The sequence below is a fragment of the Pectinophora gossypiella genome, chromosome 12 (assembly GCF_024362695.1).
Source record: "Pectinophora gossypiella chromosome 12, ilPecGoss1.1, whole genome shotgun sequence".
NCBI lineage: Eukaryota > Metazoa > Arthropoda > Insecta > Lepidoptera > Gelechiidae > Pectinophora > Pectinophora gossypiella.
Genome location: NC_065415.1, coordinates 7,579,479 through 7,601,917, shown reverse-complemented (window position 1 = coordinate 7,601,917; position 22,439 = coordinate 7,579,479). Strand labels below are relative to the sequence as shown.

The 22,439-nt window shown below is 36.4% G+C and overlaps 1 protein-coding gene across 1 annotated transcript in view; it reads left to right on the top strand.

The window, feature by feature from the left end:
- The first annotated feature begins 741 nt into the window (after positions 1 to 741).
- Positions 742 to 22,439, top strand: part of LOC126371073 (endoribonuclease Dicer) — a 47,600-nt gene continuing 25,902 nt past the window's right edge. Inside the window, exons 1-25 of the mRNA XM_050016259.1 lie at positions 742 to 905; positions 1,749 to 1,873; positions 2,136 to 2,263; positions 5,239 to 5,352; positions 5,688 to 5,865; positions 7,094 to 7,217; positions 8,403 to 8,595; positions 9,151 to 9,329; positions 10,596 to 10,732; positions 11,037 to 11,277; positions 12,080 to 12,198; positions 13,366 to 13,478; positions 13,653 to 13,755; positions 14,177 to 14,361; positions 14,707 to 14,822; positions 15,825 to 15,972; positions 16,175 to 16,461; positions 16,689 to 16,866; positions 17,093 to 17,178; positions 17,713 to 17,857; positions 18,162 to 18,376; positions 18,563 to 18,645; positions 18,854 to 18,950; positions 19,148 to 19,259; positions 21,449 to 21,621. Coding sequence (XP_049872216.1) covers positions 1,756 to 1,873; positions 2,136 to 2,263; positions 5,239 to 5,352; positions 5,688 to 5,865; positions 7,094 to 7,217; positions 8,403 to 8,595; positions 9,151 to 9,329; positions 10,596 to 10,732; positions 11,037 to 11,277; positions 12,080 to 12,198; positions 13,366 to 13,478; positions 13,653 to 13,755; positions 14,177 to 14,361; positions 14,707 to 14,822; positions 15,825 to 15,972; positions 16,175 to 16,461; positions 16,689 to 16,866; positions 17,093 to 17,178; positions 17,713 to 17,857; positions 18,162 to 18,376; positions 18,563 to 18,645; positions 18,854 to 18,950; positions 19,148 to 19,259; positions 21,449 to 21,621 — 3,572 coding nt within the window. The 5' untranslated portion in view covers positions 742 to 905; positions 1,749 to 1,755. The remainder of the gene's footprint in view (positions 906 to 1,748; positions 1,874 to 2,135; positions 2,264 to 5,238; positions 5,353 to 5,687; positions 5,866 to 7,093; positions 7,218 to 8,402; positions 8,596 to 9,150; positions 9,330 to 10,595; positions 10,733 to 11,036; positions 11,278 to 12,079; positions 12,199 to 13,365; positions 13,479 to 13,652; positions 13,756 to 14,176; positions 14,362 to 14,706; positions 14,823 to 15,824; positions 15,973 to 16,174; positions 16,462 to 16,688; positions 16,867 to 17,092; positions 17,179 to 17,712; positions 17,858 to 18,161; positions 18,377 to 18,562; positions 18,646 to 18,853; positions 18,951 to 19,147; positions 19,260 to 21,448; positions 21,622 to 22,439) is intronic.

Below are 22,439 nucleotides of genomic sequence, written 5' to 3'. Positions count from 1 at the left end.
TTGTATCGAGAGCCGATTCGATTTCCGGTCAAGTCAATGAAAAACGTGTATTTAATTTTTATAAAAGGGTAGGTATGTGATTTATAGCAACCAAAGGGTGGCCGCAATGTCATATTAAAATGATACTATAGTATATGTGGACTAGATGGACCGTCCTCGACCTCCTCGGCCATAACACCTTGCGAAATGACATAGATTCAAAAATGATAAATTGACCTTTAACAAGTTTGTCCATGATAATTACGTTGAATAAGTGGTTCTGAATCTGTCACCGCAACGTACGGTTCTTCTTAGGTATCTTTCTATCAGGGTACAAATAGGTATCGTTTTAACTAATTTACTTGTGGTTCTACCCACCCAGGTATGGATACTAGGTCGTTATTTCTGTATTTAATTAATCATTCAATTTGTAATGTATATTTTTTTAGATCTTGGACTAACATGAAATATTTAGCCAATAATAATGTCGATAAAGACATGGAACGGCACTAGTGGTTCTGATACAAAAACATATACTATAGGTACGTTTCTATAACAAACCCGCTACACGAGTACAAAAGACGTTACGACGATAGTATATTTATCTCTTTTTAACTTATGACGGCTCACATGAGTGCGAAAGACAAAACCTATGTTTTTCTTTCGTCTTAAATATGCTCCGTCTATTCTATACAAGGTCTTTGGGTAAATGATATAAAAAATCGGTATCCCTGTCAAGTGAAGAGAACTGTCAAACTGAAACTGTCAGTCAGCGGCTGTTGCTTTCTGCTACTGCTACCCAGTTACTCAATATTCCTAGTAGCAGTTTACTGTTTTGTATTTTATAGTCTTTTAAATGTAAGAATAAATTTTAATATAAAAGTTTTTTACTGGGTCGCTTTTGCAGACACTGAACAACCGTTTTGGTAAGCTATTTCGTTATAAATACTAGAAATTACTAAAGGTCTCCTTTATATTGTTATGGTTTTCATGCAGTGCAATTTCTTTCTAAGTTGTGTAATATTTATGGCCAGTTCTACTTTGCTGAAGGGCTTTTCTAATTTAGGATTTGTATGTAGTTGCATCAAAATATTTTTAAATCTCTGTTTAGATAGTAATATTTTAAGTAAAGATTTTTATTCTTGTTTTTTTTATTATAATAATTTCTTTATTTTCTGGAAAGCCTTAGTTATGTAATTGTACCTATCAGGATGAGCAGGAGGAGGAGCTCGGTGGCGCAGCGGTTAACGCGCTCGGTCTGCGATTGTTGAAGTAAAGCAACTTCGCAAAGGCGGGTCATAGGATGGGTGACCACAAAAAAAAAGTTTTCATATCGAGATCCTCCGTGTTTCGCAAGGCACGTTAAGCCGTTGGTCCCGGCTGCATTAGCAGTTGTTAATAACCATCAATCCGCGCTGGGCCTGCGTGATGGTTTAAGGCCCAATCTCCCTATCCATCCATAGGGAAGGCCCGTGCCCCAGCAGTGTGGGCGTTAATGGGCTGATGATGATGACCTATCAGGATTATTATTGTCTGTAATGAAAATAATTATTCAAATTTTTTGTCAAGACTTCATCATTTACAATTCAATTTAAAAATTTGAAAGAAAATTTCTCCATTATCTGAAAATTGAATATTTGCCTACATAGGTAGTTATTTACCCTTTTTCTTGTCTCTATACAATAGTTAGGTATATGTACAAAATTACTGTAGATTTTTCAGAGTAAGTAATTATTATTATGCCAATTAAAGTACTTATTTTGCCTCAGATGCAAGATGGAATTGGATAATGATGAGATTGTGAATGGGGAGGAGCAACTCAAATCGAGACCATATCAAACACAACTTGAAGAAATAGCTATTAACAAAAATACAATTATACACTTGCCTACAGGTTTGTTAGAATTTTTTTATCTATGTTTTCCTCTTACATTGTTATTTTCGTAGGAATTTTTATTTATTTAAAATAAATATGATAATTCTTTAGTTCAGAGGGCCGACCCCAAATGAAATGGGAAGTGGCACTGGCAAAAAAAGAAGAATTCTTTTAGTATTAAATTCATAATAAATTCTTTTTTACAACTCATTATTTTATGTAAACCTTTTTATATTATTATAATCTAAAATTTCTTTTTTTAATTACCATGTATTTACAGGTTCGGGAAAGACATTTATTGCAATTCGTCTAATCAATAGATTTCGAAATGCTTTACGGAAGCCATGGGGAGAAGGGGGAAAACGGACTTTCTTCTTGGTTAATACCATCCCATTGGTCAATCAACAGGTTAGTATGAGCTTTTAATTTTTTTTATAAAATTACAGAAAAGAAGGTATATAATATTACATTCAATATCTATTACAATAGAATTTATAAGCATGGGTGTAAATTCTGGAGTTTTAGATTCAGCCAAACTTCTAGAGTCTTTATGGTAATCACCTCGATTTTTTTAATTACAGTTTTTTTAATTATTATTAATTATTATAATTAATAATAATTATTATTAATAATAATTATTATTCATTTATCAATTTATTGCAAAGTCACAAACTGTTAAGGTGTTACATGGTAGTAGGTACCTACATGTGACGCCCTGCAAGGGCACAGCAAAATAGGAGGTGTCAGCAGCTTCATTATAACATTATTATAAAGTAATATATAAAATTATGAATTAAATAAAACAAAAATCAAGTTAAGGAAGTTAGCTAAGAAAATTATTATACATATGTAATAATTAGAATAATAACATGGTAATGGTGCTAATTCCTGTAAATACCATCTAATTTTATTTTAGGTTTAATAAAATTTATGGACACGTCAATTTTAAGCACAAATCTAAAACAACCGTCTAAAAATTCGCCCGGGTTATTCATTTATTTACTCATTCTTCATAAAATTAAGAGCTGTCAATCATCCGTCCCTTTCCTTTTCGGCGGATAAGAAAATGACAGGTATAACTTAAAGTAAAATTAAGAGATGTCTGCAGGAATCGGGGCCAATATGTATACAATCTATAATTGTATACCTACAATCTTAAAGAACAATTAACAATTTTAAGATTAGTATAGCTGAATGATGCCTGTATTTCCTGACGAAACATGTTGGTACACGATTATCTACTCATTCAACACAAAAGTTTATTGTTACTCTGATATTTACCTACTGGTCAAGTATGAGTCACACACACAGCATATCTACTTAATTTTGTTGCTACAGCTCTACCGTAATTGCTATTTGAGTTGGGTTGACAATGATAAGTCAGAGTTCATTTTATCTAAAGACAAAGTAAGCATAGTGTGTAGTGTATATAGGTGGTGTGTAGTTTCAACATGGTTTTTGTAGTCTTAACATTTCCAAAGTTCCAGAAATTACATAGCAGGATCAAATAAATTAAGATTAAAGATTAATAAATTTAACCAAAACCTTATATTTCTATGCTGGACTGTGGGATGAACAAAAAACACAGCATGCATTCAGTTGCTTTAGTATCTTCTAGTACATGTTGTGAAAACTGACAGAGGGATTGTCGTTTCTAACTTGAGGAAGTAATACTTGAGGTAGTGAGGAGGTAGTAGTAGTAGTATGGGCTGATCACCTACCATATGCCTCATTGTACATATCCAATTCTAGAGTAGTTACAAGATGTGTTCTGTTTACTTGTGACTTTACCACCCCATTAGGGATTGCAGGCGTGAGTTTATGTATGTAGGTATCCAGATACAAGTATAAACAAACATCAACAACAATTGAAACAACAACAACTAAACAACACAACAAACAACAACAACACAAACACTAAACAACCAACTAAACAAACAAAACAACAACACAAATAACAACAAACAACAACAGTGTGTGTGTTGTGTTAAGTAAACAACTATTGTTAATGCTGTTGGATATCTGAATAAATAAAACTACAATTTTGTTTTGTTGTTGTTACATTGTTTTTGTTGTTTTATGGTTTTGTTGCCTGATTTAATAAAATAATAATAAATATTGTTACAATCTAAACTAATATGTAAAACCAAATTTAATAATATTATTCAAAATTCTACCAATTATTCCACAATTTATATGTTTTACATGCAAAAATAAACCCTTTCTCTTTGTCTATGCCGAAGCCAAGACATGGCTCGAGTCGAGGGCTGAAGTGATAGAGTTCCGAATGCTGGTGGAATACATACACTAATGATAATGCGAAAGCCATAGCGAAGGTCATACATATCTATATTCATATTTATGCTTAAGACCACAACATGTTCTTCTTTCTTTCTTTTTCATCTCTTTCTTTTAACGGAGACCGGTTCCATAATCTGAAGTTAATGTCAGGTCCGGTTTTTCACAGAAGCGATTGCCATCGTTTTCGTCGATCTTCCAACCTGAAAGGGAAAACCAATTTTCGGTTTCCTCATAAAGTTTTCAACACAGTTACCTACGCATTTATGCACACATCGCGTCACCGTGTCACAAAGAAAATTTAGTATTTCGTTTACATTACTTATCAACAAGGTTTGTTACTCATACAACATGTTTAACAATCATGCTGCAATCAAATCTAGGTTTGCCAAGAATTGTGTTCTATTGCATTTCCACTTATCAACACAGGCTCGCAAAACCGTAAGTGTCGATTTCACACTGAATATCTTGACACAAATTGCACCGGCTAGACCATGTTTGTTACCTTCATTATTTTGAATAGCGCATTTATATGTTAACAAATGGTAAAGAATCAGCTCCTCCACTGGACTTAGAGTAAAGACAAAACATAGAATCCTTTCAGCTGCTTGTCATGTCGTAAAAACCGACTGGAATTCAATATGATTAACTATCTGTCACCATTTAGTTCGTTACATGTTTATTTGAACTTCGATCCCAAAGGACATGTCTTAAGTAGGTACCTATTCAAAGTAGTCATGAATTATTTAAATGGGTAAGGTGACAGGCCTCCCTGTCATCGTAATGATTTAGCATGCATGATAGGACTGTGGTAAGAATGCGTGCTCATAGCATAGATCATTTTAAGCCGACACAATAAACCACACTCTTCTCGATGTAGCTTTTTACAATGACTTCTACCCAGTGTCGATTCTTTGACCACTCTATAAGACACGGCGTTCGCCCTATCTTAATTAGGTAATTCGAATAATTAAAAATATTTGTAAAAAAGGAAGTAACGGATATCTTTTCCCTTTAAATAGGTAGGTAAATAAATATTAATACAGTTTCCTGACATAAAAAAATGAAATATTGTAATTTTACAGAAGAAAGTTATAAGAAGTTTGTGCCCAGTGAAAAGTGTAGCCGGATACAGTGGAGAAGATGGCGTCGATTATTGGGATAAAAATAAATGGGACTCCGAAATGGCACAACATGAGGTATGAAATATTCAATGTCTTAATCGATCGATTGTATCGTACTAAAAACTTTAAGCGTAGAATAAGGAATAATACTGCGTTTAGAACGGCAACTCTCCGCTTCCCACCATTGGTGACCTAGGTTTACTTCAAACTCTAAGTAGGTATATATATCATTAGAAAGTTCCCTATGTTCGTTCTTAGGTTCCAATCTATATAGGTATTCGCAGATTTTTATACAAATCCGTCTAGACCGTTTTGGGCGTAAAAGAGTAACAATCAGAAATTGTAACAGACTTAGAACATTAGTATAGATGATTATTGATTACCTACACTAATATTGTAAAATGCTTCAGGTAATAGTGATGACGAGTCAGATCCTCGCAGACATGCTGACGCACTCGTACATAAGGATCGAGGATATCAACCTGCTGATATTTGACGAGTGTCACCACGCCGTGATTGATCACCCTATGCGGCTGGTGATGAAGCACTTCGAAACTTGTCCACCCTCCAAGCAACCAAGAGTCCTGGGTAAGGGTTTCTTCTAGTTATTTCATGTCTAGACTAAGCACACTACATAACTTAAGCCCCTTCATGGCTTATGCAACGCTATGCAAGACTCAAATATTCTGGTATCCAAAGCGAAATTGCGTGCGTACGTAGACTTAGTTTTATATCGTCATGCCTGTACCTCCGAAGGGGTGGGCAGATGTTTGTATACACCCTTTCCTCGCCAGTTATGTTTAAGCCTGGCACGCAATAGGGGCGAGCCTATTGCCATTAGCCGGACACAAATTATGGAAACCACGTTATTATGATCCAAACATACATAATAAAGTCGAATTGAGTGGCGTACAGGCCGAACCGGGATTGTCTCGTGGCACTACGACCCAGGTGAGTCACGCATTCTGGGAACAGAGCTATCATGGGTTAGCTGGCGCTAAAACAGGGCGGTTAAAATGGCCACATCGAAGCGATTCATCTAAGAAAGCAATATTGCTATTTGACATTTGTTTGCATTGCGCACTTACTTTTATATGCGTAAATGTCAAATTGCAATATTGCTTTCTTAGATGAATTGCTTCGATGTGGCCGTACAGGGGGGTTACCCCCTGTTCTTTGTAAATTATTTTACCTTAGATTTAAAGGGGTTTGCATTGCAAAACGATTACGTGATAAATTAAAAGTGAAGTATGTACTTAGTGTCCTGATCATGATGAAACTTTACAGCATAAATAGACAATTTACAACATCCCATTTAACCGAAAAACAGTATTTCGGTTTTGTCTGTTCTATTGTATAGGTACAAAATAAATAACAAGAATAGGCTACTTGACAACCTAGTCAAAAGTTTTCTTTGGAGTTTGTATGTGAATACTGTCCTGTGACGTCATCAATAAAAGCGTTTAAACGTACCTACTCATTCCAACTTAATTCATAAATAAAATTCGAAAAATACGGAAAAATTTATTGATATTTGCTCATCATGGACTGGTTTCTATTTCTAGATTAGTATTTTATAAATAAAAAAAATTATAAACACAAATTTATATACCCTATAGCCGTTGGTCCCGGTTACTACTTACTGATATACTTAAGTAGGTACGTACTCGTTACATGAGCCATGTCAGGGGATTTGGCGGGTCAATAATCCTGACACCGCGGTTGCTGAGGTTGGTCATATGCCTCACAACCCATACGATAGAAGAATTTAAAAAATACCGTATGTTTGTAAAAAATTGTGATGATTTTGTTGCAGGGTTGACGGCGACTCTTTTAAATGCAAATGTAACCATGCAAAAAGTGGAAATAACTTTGCATGATCTGGAAACGACTTTTCATGCGACCATAGCTACGGTCAATGAACTTGGCGAAGTGCTCAAGTACGTTTTCTTACTATTACTTAATTTTTAACAGTAATTTCTAACTAGAAGAAGCTAAAAAAAGAGTAGTTGGCACATAGAATAGCGACCCTGTTACGAACGTCTAGGGCCCTGTGCCGAGGTTTTTCTTGCAGCTTCTTTTCGCCGGTTATACAGGTTGTGAAAAGCTGCAGTAGTTTTAGGCGGATGAGACGTTCGTTATTTAAAAAATGACGATTCAAAGTGTAACGATGTTACCTACTGAATAAAGATATTTTTGAATTTGAATTTGACTGTCCGGCCCATGACGTCACTAAGTCGGATGGAGCTTACGTCGTTTATTGTGCTCTGTGTACTCCGTGCATTCCCCGCCTACCGACCTGTGCGTTAGAAACTTGGAAAAAAAGAGCATTCGTGGGGCCAAAATACTGGGCATTCGTCATTTTTGGAATTCAGCATTATATGGTCCGGAAGGACCTCAATACAGAACTATCGCCAACTTCTTTTTCTTATTGTTCCGTCGTTATTTTCAATATGAAATCAGAACACGATAACAACTTTAAAGTGGACTGTGTAGGTGTTTTGATATGTGATAAAGCATGCATATATAGGTAGCGAAATAAAAATAGTAAAACGATTGTAAATATAGTAAATATAGTTTGTTCACCTACTTTGAATTTTATCGTAGGAAGTCATCCCTTATATTATATTACTTTGTTTTGTATTTACACACGCGCACACGTTTTCATTTTAAGATTTTCGTAGTATAATCAGATGATGATAAAAATATTTATTAAGAAATAAAGATTTATTTCTTGAATTCGACAATTATCTACATTTTCAAAGCCTGAAATTGGATCCGAATATTCCTCTCCGATAGAGAGAGTAGGCTATCTTCCAATTTAGTCAAATGCGTAACTTTTTACCAAACATGAAAACGAAAATTTTCTATTGAATTTGTATGGAGATACTGCCCGTGTGTCGTAAATACGGATAACCGCCCATCAACCATCGTACTCATTGTTACTTAATTTGTAATTAAAAATCGAAAAGAAATTGAGATAGTTCTTAGACGGGCTTCTATTCCTAGATAATTATTTTGTAAATTATCTATGAGTTCTATGACCCAGTCAAATACCCTTATAGCTACCGGTTTAATAGCATTATGCACAGTTTTGATAAATTACAATTTATCATTATTTTCAGTTACTCAACAAATCCGAACGAGTCCATGAAAACATATCGGCTTGGTGTACCATCGCCAGCAGCGAAAGAAGCAATCAAAATTCTGGAACAACTGATGCTTTTAGTTGTAGACATAAAATTGCCCAAAGTTACAGGCGAACCCAACATTAAATTGGAAAAGTGGCAGAAAGACATAAGTTCAGATACTAAGAGGGTCAGTAATTATTAATTAGTTCGTTTTGATCTCTTTTTCTATTATGTGAGCGATATCCAACCTTACCAACTCTGTGTCAAGGTTATTATCGAGCGGCCAGCGGCCTCTAACATTGCTCATCAAACGGCTACTTGCTTATTTAAAGTAAATACTAAATAGTAGCCAGCTTAACCCTTTATCTGTCGGAACGCAGATCTCGACCAGACACAATTTAAGATTTTACATTGCTGTTGCGTTTGGTATTTCGACAGATATTTCGAGAGAGGTTAAAGTATCGAAAGCACGGAATCGTCCAAATTTTCGGATAATTAGAGGTAATAATAATCAGCCTGCAATGTTCTAACTAATAAAGGATAGTTTCATTCAGTGATTTCGAAAATAACCTTATCGGCAGTCCGGATCTCCTGGGCCGAACACGACTCACTAGACCATGGGGACTCCACGATGTTTGATCTCACACTATTTACAGAGGTTACTTGCCATCAAGTTAAGTGACTTCGCCCACCTTGTTATTACGGGCATGACTATTTATAATTTATTGTTATTGGTGCGCAGATCGTGAAAGAAGTGAAGAATATGGTGGTGGCTATGATAGGGTTCATAGAAGAGCTGGGTGTATATGGGGGCGCGTTGAGTATTCTGGCGTACCAAATACTTCTCGAGCGACTGAAAAGGAAAGCGTTGTCGGCAGAGGAAGAACGTTTGTATAAATTTACGATCACGCATTCAGTCATGTAAGTTGAGCTTGTTTGTTTGTTTCTCTTCTCCACAATCTTGTTAAGACCTAGACTTGATCAATGCGCAGTTGTGCTGAGCAGAGTGTTGTGTATTAAGTGACTAATGTAATTTCATCTCGTATCAGTAATTAAGCTCTATTGGTCCGGGCTTAATTCCGATGGATGACCGCAAGCTAATTTAAGCTTAGCCAGTAAACAAATTGTCATATTCCATAGTTGTGTTTGTAATGTATGAGCGTAATTGCTCGATTACTTTTGCTAGGCGTTTAGTATTATTGTTAATTAAGATGAAATGTAAGTAGTTTGATATTTGCCTCTTACAAATCTCGTTTTTTGGACAGACGTGTTTCCTTGTTCCGGAAGTTGTTCTGTTGGTTCCAGGTTGCCTAGTGGCTTATAGAGACTTATACAATAGTGTGCAAATTATGCAAACACTATGCAAGAAAGAAAGAAAAGAAGCTAATCTAACTTAGCTCGCGGTCTGCAACCGGAGTTAGAGATCTCGCTAGGAGCGGGGACGAGTGAGAGAGAAGACACTCTGTCCTCCTCGCGGTGAATGGTCGATTCCTGCACATCTGGTGTCCTCTCTTCACTTTGGTGAAACATGACTTAACCAAATCCTTTTCCATTGATTAAGGGGTGAAAAGAGGCCTATACCTAGTAGAGAGACGTATAATAATAGGTTAGGCTACATATATATAAAACTCCAACTTCTTCAGGAATTATTTCATCTGTAGGGCTGACATGAGCAACGTGATAAAATTTGGTTACGGGCATTTTATTGATTCTGACGATATAATTATGTTTATATATTAGTGTTGTGTCGATTGGTGGTAACATGCGAACCCAAATAAGTCATGTGGCTCTGTGAAAATAAGAACTGAATCGCATCTCATGCATGTTAGGGAAAAAAACAACTTATCGATTTCGACGAAATCTATTAAATCGCCCGATAATTTTATCACGTTGTGCATGTTAGCCCTGCAGGACTTAACGTTTAAACCATGTTTACATTTCCGACATAATTTCCCAAATATACAAATGACCTTTATTCAGCACAAAGAACATAAGAACAACAGAAATTGTACAGGAATTAAAAATATACGTGTAGAGAGGCACAACAATTATTCTTGATCCAGACTCCCAAATCTAAAATGAAGAATCTCAAATGTAGCATCTGGATATAGAATCCCAATCCAAAATACAGTTTTCTGTGGCTAATAAAATCTTGCCTTTTTTACTCTAATTTTTTTGCACTTTCAGGGCAAGAATGATACTACTGAATTCCATGAAGGATGATCATGGCTATGACAAAATTGTAAAACATTCTTCGGAAAAAGTTCTGCAAATGTTGAATATACTAAAAGAATATAATCCAGAGCTGATCAATAATCCTGGCGGTAAATATGACTTTAAAAAGCTTTTAGGTATAGGAAAAAAGTTAGCGTTACGGACCTGACTCATCATCAAGTTAAGTGAGCAGAACCTGTGAAAAAACGGGAAAATGCCAGGGAGATGATGATGGAGGTAGATGGAGGTAGAAAGCAAGAAAGAAAAAGAAGTTAATAAACCTACATAGGTACATAAGGACACATTTAAATTAAAATAACATCAACTTATCGAAATAAAAATGTACATAAAAAATACCAAATTATTTAATTTTAATTTTCGAAAATACGTGTTAATTATTAAAATATTTTCCAGTTCTTTTAAAAGTCAACATCGCGAAAAAACCTTTATCAGGCATAATATTTACGAAGCAAAGATTCACGGCGAAAATAATATACAATCTCTTAAAAGAGGTTAAAGAGTGTAATCCCAAGGAGTTTGGTTTTCTCAACCACGATTTCATTGTGGGGTTCAATATCAACCCGTTTAAGTGTACGAGGGAACAATTTTACACGAAGAAAGCAAGCCAGACTGCGCTTTTGAAGTTCAGTAATAAGTAAGTTTCCTTTATTCGTCTCTGTCGCCTCTATTGCCCTATATTTAGCCGTCCGAATCAATCTTGTCAACCGATATTTTTTTTTTCCACTATCCCATTTCATGAAGGCCTCTCTTGGGAGATATATACAGGGTGTTAGTAACATCGTAACGAAAACTTTGAGGGATGATTCGGACCATGATTCTGAGTTGATATCAAGTGGAATTTTTTTGTCGCAAATGTATGGAATTGAAAATAATAAAAAAAAAACACTAAAATTTTCATGAATTTTCCGACAGGAAATTCCACTTGATATCAACTCAGAATGATGGTTTGAATCATCCCCCTCAGTATTCGTTACGGTGTACTAATACCCATACCTATTTGTATGGCTACCTGTTTGTAATTGTACGGGGTGTAAGTGACATCGTAACGAATACTAAGGGGAATGATTCAGCTGCTTATTCAGACCATGATTGTGAGTTTATATCAAGTGGAATTTTCCAACGCAAAAGTATAGAATTGAAAAAAGTTTAAAAAACTGAAAATAAAATATGAATTTTGCGAAGGAAAATTCCACATGATATTAACTCAGAATCATGGTCTGAATTATCCCCCTTAGTATTTGTTACGATGTTACTAACACCCTTTATATAGTAAAGCTGCATGCACACAGTACACTGGTTTTATACAAGATTTCGGAAACGTAAATCTGAGTTATTTAGATAAAATTAGGAGACAGTTGTATTGATCACTTGACTAGAGATTATATAAAGAGAGAAAAGAAAAACTAGCATAAGATCTTCATTTTGTTCGTTTTCAGGGAATTGAACTGCATAATTTCAACCAGCGTTCTAGAAGAAGGCGTAGACATCCCTCAGTGCTTGCTGGTACTTCGATACGATCCGCCGTTGGAATACAGATCGTATATTCAGAGCAAAGGTATATTAAAATTATTTAATTCATTATAACAAATTGACGACGATAATTTTCCAAACTCATAAGTTCTGTACATAATGTAGGTAGGAAGATGATATAACCTAATTGTGGCCTCGTGTCCTTTCCAAGATTATGAACTATTTATTTGGGCAGTGGGCTGACAACACCCTACCCTACACCGCCACTGCGGCACGATGGGTGGTGATGGAGTCCCGACGGGCCGGCAGAGTAGTAGCAGGAGAGTAGGATGAGTAGTAATAGCGAAGGAAACAGTAAACACCCACAGGAATACACAGTTTATTAATTAGCACTTCACAAACAAGAACTTAATGAAATTATAACGATGCTATGTAAAATACAATGAAGAATTTATGATCACAATTAAAATTAGTGGGCACGGTCAGAGCTAAGCAGTATAGATGTTGCTCTTATTAACGTCGGGGATGCAATGCGTCAGCGTAAAATGAAAAGAATTGCGGAATGGAATGAGAATTTCGAAATTTAAAATGATTGACGGTAAGAAGGAAAGGCCAGTATGTGCAGAGTTTGTACTCTGCTACAAACATGTCACCATAACGTTTATCATGTTAGGAGGGATATGCCAACGATCAAGAAGTGACAGTGATATCGAATAAAATATTATGGGATTGTCGCCTTGTCACCTTTTGTCAATTCCATACATTTTAGTCGATACGACCTCCGTGGTCCAGTGGTTGAGCCTTGGCCTCACGATCCGGAGGTCCCGGATTCGATTCCCGGTGGGGACATATCACAAAAAAAAACACTTTGTGATCCCTAGTTTGGTTAGGACATTACAGGCTGATCACCTGATTGTCGAAAAAGTATTCTTACTTTTTATACGTGCTTCGGAAGGCACGTTACGCCTTTGATCCCGATTACTACTTACTGATGTAAGTAAGTAGTCGTTACATGAGCCATGTTAGGGGCCTTTGGCGGCTCAATAATAACCCCGACACCAAGGTTTATTAGGTTGGTAATCCACCTCATAACCTACACGATAGAAGAAGATTTTAGTCGATTACATTGTAGGTTTTCGAAATCGTTTGCAATTTGGCTACATATAAACAAAGTATAATTAAAAGTGTAACATTGTTACCCACTGAATAAAGATATTTTTGAATTTGAATTTAAAAGTATTTATTTCTCCAGGTCGCGCTAGAAGTTCAGACTCCAGCTATGTCGTTATGATAAACGAAAACGATATAGAAAAATTCAGGAAGCAATACAGTGCTTTTCAAAACACTGAAAAGTATATACAAAAAGTAAGACATAATTCTCTCTTCTCTTAATGACTCATTTATATTCATTTTTCAATCTTCTTTGGCGTTGAACGCCGAAAGATTGAAGACGACTTCTGAGATTATTTGCCTTAGGTGTCCTTGGTTACATAGGTACAAGTTTGGTTAGAATAGACAAACTTTATTCATTGTAAATAGATCCTGGTGGGGAACACTGAGGACCGCAGTCCGCCCAGTCCGCGAGAGATACAAGGCTTGTACGACGAAGATGAAATCCCACCATACATCACTGAATGTGGCCGTAAGTTTCTTTGACACCTACCTATATTACAAATTATTAATGAGAAACAATAATTTATAAGACAAAAATAATGACAAAACATTCAGTATTTTTTCATGAATTTAGATACATACGAGTATATTCACTGAATCAGCATTTTAATCCAATATTTTTATCACTCATGATCGATTCAGTTTTGTAGATGCTTAAAATGTATTATTATTTATTTTTTCTTTTAATGTGTTTATATAACTATATATTTGCCATGTTTTAAAATCTTATGTATACCAAAGGGGAGTTGCGAGTCATTCCCAACACAAGTACTTTAGTTACTTACTGGGATGTCTCGACAACAAACTTCGTTACAATTATGAGAAATAAACTATTTTTATTATGTTTCTATTATTTATTTTATTAATTTATTTTGTTGTGCAATCCACAGAGCGCTTATCATCAGTCCAAGCAATAAGTCTTTTGAACCGCTATTGTTCGGTGTTACCCCACGACCAGTTCACCGTAATCACTCCGATGTGGGTTGAAGAAAAAGTCCAAGACAAACAAAGAGGCACACTGAAGCAGATTAAAATTTACATGCCCATCGCTTGTCCTGTTAAAGACTTTATTGCGGTGAGTAGTTTTCACATTAGTGAAAGCTATTTTATTGACATAATATGTATTTCATTTCTCAAAAACGAAAATTCATATGCCTGTCACTTAGTTTTTTTAGTGTATTTGTAAAGTCGTTTTATGAGGGAAAATCGCGTTTTGTTTCAAGAGCTTTTACCGAACTGATTCTTAAAATTCAGACATAGTTTTTAATTTAACAACGTCATCTTAAAACTAATTGTAAAAAATAAACTTATCCTTCCTTATTCTCACTATGTTCCCAAATAAAAAACTGCTAAAATGTTATCACAATATGACATTCGCTACTAACTAGTCATAATGTGATTTAGTTGCTAACATTTTTAGGGAGAACCTATGCTGCAATTGAAAACTGCTAAACGCTCTGCTGCTCTAAACGCATGCATTAGGTTGCACCAAGAAGGAGAACTTGATTACGTCACATTACTACCACGTAGCTACGGGTAAGTCATTTCTTATTTCGATTAAACTGGGTCTATACGTCTTTTTCTTCTATCGTGTGGGTTGTGAGGTGGAGTACCAACCTCTCTATGGTGGGGTCTATACGTACGTATAGAAGGTACACTTTCCGCCCTGCACTGTTACGAGCTAGAGCTATCTCCTTAGACGTAAGGAATAAGGAGCGCATGCGGGCTATCTGTCTCGCCCGGACGCACGGGTAAGACGGCTCTTACTGCGTTTGTGGAGTGTCTGTTAAGTATAAGATTTTTGTAACAATGTCTGCGGTGTGTCTGGGTCCATCTTATGTATGATTTTCCTGAACCGATCACCGACGCACAAAGTTGCCTGCACAGCTACTTTTTCAGTTTGAAAAGAGACCAATAAACTTATTATTTATGTATTTAATTATTAGAAACCATAGTTGTACGATCCACATTTAAAAGCAAAAAAAAAATGTTCATATTACGCCCTTACCCGCTGTGGAGCATACTACACTATGCTCCACACCTCTAGCTCCGGTCGATTAAGGAGACTCCTGTGCCCAGCTGTGGGACATGTGCATAGGCTGTCTATGTGTATTGGCCAATCTGAAAAATTGACGGGAATTCTAAAATACACAAAGTAATAGTGATCTATAAAATGCTACTTAGGTTCTATGACGATCTTATGACGTAGCGAGTAGGCGCCGCTACTTCAAAAGCGCACCCCTGATGCCGGGCAGCAGCGGTATCAGTATTGGTTGGAGGCCGAGGAAATGGAATCTGGTAGGGCTCTAGCTAGAACATCACCGATTGAGAAATTGGTCGGTGTACTACGGAACGGAAGGCGATTGGGGCAACCACCGTTATACACGCCCTATCTATGGAGTAATGGCGATTACTCCACCGACAAGAGCGCAGCTCTTAAATAAATAGAGAATAGTGATCCACCAAACTAATAGTGATCAAGTTTTGCAAATTTTTACTGAAATTAAATTCCTTTGTTTCCTTTAATTCGTATGACAGAACTGTAGATTTCGAACTCCCCGAGGTTCGAGCTTGTTTTCTAAACTGGCCGTGGGATGAAATAGAGATGGACGACGACAGTGAGGAAGATCCTGAATTTAAACCAAGACCTGGCACTAAGAAACGGATGGGAAAACATCCGAAAGTCGTAAGTATAATGCTTATTTCGCGTATTTTACAAATAACAAGCCGGGGTCTTTCCCATTTATTTTCACGGTTAGGGAGAATACTTCACAGATGAAAAATCGAATGCCTGTTTATTTGAAAAAATATAATTACCTATAAACAAATATATTGCAATAAGTTCCTCAACGATCTAAAAATAAAGCTGTCACGATACTCTGTTCTAGTTGCCATTATTCCTCAACGGACCCAAAAACTCGACGTCTGAAGCACAAAACTTTTATCTTCACATCATCACACTGAAGACTGTTTTCGAAGAACCAACGGATCCCCGAGAGAGAGCGCTTTACAATCTTCTCCGTCAAGGAGAAGGGTACGGGATTTTGACCCCGAATTCACTGCCGAAACTGTGCGACTTTCCGATGTTCCTCACCGTAGGAGAAGTGTCCACGTCTTTGAAAATGAACTATGCCGTCATAGCATTAGATGCTAAACTATTCGAATTAGTGAAGAGGTGAGACCATTTCATAGTATATTTTACAAGTATGTATTCCTAACAAGCGTGCGGTGAACCAAAAATACTTCGCAAACACTGCTTAATTCTCGTCTTTAATAGATGGTTGAAGCTTTGATAGTGGATTGATGAAAAATGTCTCTCCCTGAAAATATCCTCACATAGTTTTACGTTAAAGCTAGTTAGCCCTTGCAAAGTTTGCATTAATGAATATCCATATATTTCAGCTTCCACTTCTTCGTTTTCGACCAAGTTCTGGAGGTGGCGAAGAAGTTCACAGTGTTTGATGGCTCAGTGAACAATATGTACGTGGTTCCAGTGAAGTCGGACAATGGGTTCGACATCGACTGGGCGGTCATGCAGACTCATAAGGAGATCCGCCCCGTGTGCGAACCTACTTATGAGGTTAGTTCTGATTTTACATAAAAATAGATTTTCTTCATTTAAATGATTCATAACCTGCAACATAGCACACACGACGTGACAAATATCGCTGCGCTGGTGCAGCACACCATATAGACGTATGACGTTTATCTACATAGAGCTTACGCTGCGTCTATAAACTCGTTCTTTGTTACATCTTCTTTGCCATGTCGTGAGAGCAGAGCTGATGTTATTATTATGTTCGTAGGAAAGAAGATCCTTAAATGTGACACAAGAGAATTATCAATATCACGTTGTGACGCCGTGGTATCGGGGAGCCATTTTGCCAGCGAGGTAAGTATGATATGATCTGACTGAAAACTCTTATTAAATATATCACATAATATTACTCGTATTTTCTGCAAATCAAAAAGTTTAGATACCGTGCAACTTCCCTTGAAGCAAGTAACTCAAGTTCAAACCTGCACGCACCAATTTATGACATCATTTTATAGACGATGATTTACACGTTTTGCCTCTTCCTTTTTGATGCGAACAGCAAAGGACTGAAGCCGTCTGCAGTCGTCTGTTTTTCTCTCTCTCTCGTTATAATCTGGGAGTCGTCAAGACTAGAGTGAACTTGCTAGGTAAGCGTGATTCACCCTAGACCACATCGTCGCGCATCGTATATTATTAAAAAAAGAGTGGTTGGCGTATGAATATGGTTCCGAAAAATTAGGCCCAAAAGGGAGCTTTCGTAATTTCTTATAGTCTGTTGTATTGAACGCCTTCCCCGCACCACCGTCCTCAGCCTCGGCACACAATTTTCCTTAGCGAAATGAACAATCGCTAACTCATCTTATTGGTCCATGCTAATTTTGTAAACAGGTACATAGTCTCCAATATATTAGAGTACATGAGCCCCAAGTCGAGGTTCGAATCTGACGCAAATATCTTCGGCACTTATGCGGACTACTACTCCAATAAATACAACTTGGAAATCCTAGGCAGCAAAGATCAGCCTTTGTTGGAGGTGAGTCATAAATAAGCTTTTGGTTTATGTTCAATTTCATCTAAAATCAAAGATATTTTGAGAGAAGTGCGTATACTTCGCCTCTACATAACACAAGTACATTGTATGACAAGAGTAATTGTGTCCTCTATCGAAATACGTAGGTTTCATCGTGCACCACAGTTTTTTACAATCTGATAGATGGCCCAAAATCGATAGTAAAAAAAAAGCATGAACCCGAAATTCGACGTATGTAAATACATTTCCCGATTTGATGGTTGATTTTGTTTGTGAAAGACAATTGAGCAACGTGTTTTATTCCTAGGTCCGCAATATAAGCACAAGAATGAACTGTCTGATGCCTCGCGCAGCTTCAATCAACGCGTTCACAGACAAACAAAGGAAGCAGATTTCTCTCGCCCTGGGCGACGACAAACCGAAAGGGTTCCCAGAAATCTTCATCCCGGAGTTTTGTATAAAATACGACTTCCCCGGAGTACTGTGGTACAAGGCGATGTTGTTGCCAAGCATAGTTCATAGGTAAGTGATATGTAACCATATAACTGTTAAACTTTGGTGGGGATAGTTTTTAAAACAATATTAAGTAGGCAAAATCCCCAGAGATACAGTATTAGCTATACGTTTTAGATAAAGAAGTGAATTATGTCGCAATAAAGAATAATTTCGAGTATAAAACTAGTGTGTGTGTTTTTTTACTTGTTTCAGAGTGTACATGCTGTTAGTGGCGTATGAACTTCGAGCGGAAATTGCAATTGAAACTAAAATGGGCACAGTGCATTTGGGACCTGGTAATTTCAAGATTTTATGCACCACTTTTAGGTAAAAAAAACACGTATCCACGCGTTTGCGGATCGTGTTAACCACAGTATCGCTTGATGGTATATTGCGATGTTACTAAGGGCCAAAAACGTATATTTATTCACTAGCCTTATGATGTGAGCCTTTAATGATCCTACATTGAAAATAAGGCATTTTTTTATTTGGTAATATTTCTAGGCGAAGATTGGCTGCCGATTGAAGTAAACCTTCAAGTGGCGGAGCAGTCTCTGCGGTCACACGTTGAAGACCCGACGCCTATTCACACAATTGACAGGTATAGTGTATTTTTTTCTGTAAGATAATTACAAATCCACATTGGCAGCCCTCTATCTCATTATTGGTACCCTACTCCCACAATATTGCGCCCCACTCCCCAATATTGACACCCCTCCCCTCAATATTGGCACCCTTATTTGTGACAAGGTTAGGACGGTTTATTTTATTTTACAAATCTTAACAAACATTTTCCAGGATAAACAACCCAATAGACGAGGAAGCTCCACGACCTCTCAATATCGTCTCCATGAAAGAAAGCTTGTATCAACTGCAGAAGAAGAAAATTAACGAGGAGTATAATTGGGCTGTGAGTATCTTATAATAATAATATGTTACAGTTAATGTTCGACAAGTGATCTTAATATGTGTATGAAGTTTCTCTTATCTTTAGCCAGTTCAACTTAAGTTTATTTTTAAGTCTTAATTAATTGGGTGATCTTAAGATTGCTGTCACATATAATATTTCCATAATTTCAAAAATATTCAATTTCCACAGAATGAGGGACTGTCCTGGCAAAAACAGTATAGATTGCGTTGTATAGATTTAACGTAATAATTACCTATTTTCTCATTGCTCGGGTACATAATAATTATTCAAAAACATAATGTAATGGCAGAGGCATAATAATGGTATAATAATTATTGCTTGATATTTGGATCAGATTTGGCATACAATTATGCTACTATCTATATTGCTTCTCTTTATTTTGATCAGAATAATAATGGATGGAAGATGTGTTGTGCCTGGTTGTAATAATAAGGGTCATCATTTATACCCAAACAAAGATTAGAAGATATATGTATACGAAATTGGAAGGTTAAGAGAAGGCCACTCTGTACAACGCCATCTAAAATCCCTTGTTCAATGTCGAGATTTTTATATTTTTGTCCAAGTTTTACCATGATGACGATGCAGACAAACACCTCTTTGGTAATCCACCGGAGAGGATTGGCAAAACAACAGCCTATAGATTAAAACACATGATTTAAACAGAATTCATAGTAAAAAAAAACCGTTTTAACATTTTACGTGTATTTATCATAATTTAACCCCTACGATACGAATTACACTGGTTGCACATCAAACTGGTTACGCACCGGCAAGATTGTTCATTCGCACGGCTTAATACTTACGTTTTTAATTTCTCTCTCTTTATTTAAGAGCTGTGCTCTTGTCGGTGGAGTAATCGCCATTCCTCTCTTCTTCCCGCCAAAACCTTCACCTCCTGATACTACACGACCTGCACCTTTTCTTTTATTTGTTTCATAAATGTTCTCCTAGGTCTACCCCTTCCTCTCTTCCTTTCATATCTTTTTTTTTAATTTAAAAGTACTAATTTGACCCTTCATCCCTTTCATTCGCCCCTTTCATATTCGTTGAATTTTCATTTATAAATAAATTATTCAAAGAAATATCGGGTAGGTACCTATCAACGAATACCTATCAAATGAATTCTACTGGCTATTATGCATGCGCATTTTTAAAGTAAAATTGTGTGTTACAGAACCTAGAGTCGGTACGTGCAATATAGGGTGATTCTCTAAGATGGGATTGTTTAATTTGACCAGAGAAGTCACCGAACAGTTTTAACATTCTATATTGTTTTTATATCATAGAAGCTTCTTAAAATTGCACTTCGTATTTGCACTACACAAATGGCATCTCATTGTTTTAGATTATATCATTTCTCGACCATTATAACTGCATTAATACCTCTCACCCCCTATCACGTTGGTCTAACAGAAAGCTCGGGGAGGTGTGGGTACTTAGTTCATATTGCGCTTGGTGTACCTCTGACTCCAATGGGATATATTCGTAAGCTTATGTTATGTATAATATATGTTTTTTGCCGTACGAAAATGGTAACAAGTCAAAGTAAAAAGTTCGTACGAAAAGGAACTTTTGGCACGGAATACTAAAAATTGTGGGTGATTCTGTATGTCGCAGCTGCCTACATCAACTTGTGCAATTGTTTTAGGTAGCAAATGCAAATAGAAAAGTAATTATATATAAATAGGCCTGAAATATGATCTTAAAATATTAAAGTGGGTAACCCCAGGTCAAGAAGCTATCATATTATACGAAATGGCTTTATTTGCTTTGCAAATTCTAAAACACTTTCTTTTTAACATTTTAGCTCTTCTCCGGTTTTTTGGCGCTAATCTCAAGTTCTTCTAGTATTAAATACTTATATTTGTTTTATTATCAGTGCCTTTACATTTTATTGCGTTATCTGTGAGTAGAAAATTCCTACGAATGAAAGGAAACAGATAACTATTGCCTACAGAAAGCGTGTTGGACTGTGAAGAACGTCGGTATAACGACGTTACAGATAGAAAAATTCGCATTAAGTACGAAAAAAACTTCGTCTAAACGCCTCAAGACCTGGGTATTCGAGTTAGAATTTTTCAATCTATTCTGTCTTTGTGTAAAAGGGGGATGGACGTTTTTGTGACCATCCTCCTTTCATCTCTATGTATATTATTTGTATACAGGAAAAAATGGAGCCTATAGATATAGAACGCAACATTTCGACTGTGACTGTGATGGATATTGAATGCTATGACGAGTTCGTGTCTGCCGTGATGGCTGTGCCCAGTGACCCGCCGAGCATGTGCTCACCTCAGCGACCAACCCCCTCGGCCGCTATACTGCCGCCGCCGGTAGTGTGAGTAGATTCTTTCAATACAATAATTACACCATACAAATTGCCTCCGAAGCATGAAGGACATGAAAACGAAAGCTAATAAACGACAATGCTTAGCTTTAATGGTATCAATCAACAAGTACAATTGGACTACGAACTCCTCAGTCCAACATAAAAGTAATTTTGTTAACAGACAGTTTTATCCGTAGAAAGAGTATATTATAGAAGGCTGGATATTTTCCTATTCACTCGCACAGAAAAAGGAAAAATAATTGCTAGTTTGGTATGATAATAATTTTATTTTATGGATACCTTTTGTGTAATAGCGTGGCGCATAGAACAGATGTCAGATAAGTAGATTTTACTGGCATGTCTGTTACATACTGGGCTGAATTCGCTATTTTTCCGGCTGCTGCTCCTAATTTATAAAAATATGAAACATCGTGTAACGTAATCCGGGGTAAATTATTTAAAGGAGGGAACCCTAATTATTCAAGTACTTGTATTTTCTGTCCCTTTCGGTGACACGCTGAGCCGCAGTCTATAGCATACTCTGTCTACGGTTTTATCTTAAAAAAAAAAACTGTTGCGCCATCTAGATCGCATTTTTTGAACGATCAGTTCATTTAGGATACCATGTATTAATATCAATGTTGTCTTGTCAAAGGTATTTAAGTGGTATTTAAAGGTGTAACGAAGTAATTAAGAAAACCAATAGATTTCACAAAAAACTGACGCCTAATAAATGAATACCAAGATGGAGTGAACGACGAACACAACTTATTATTTGTCCGCTTCTGATTAATATCATTCAACAACCATTACCAAATTCTATGTCT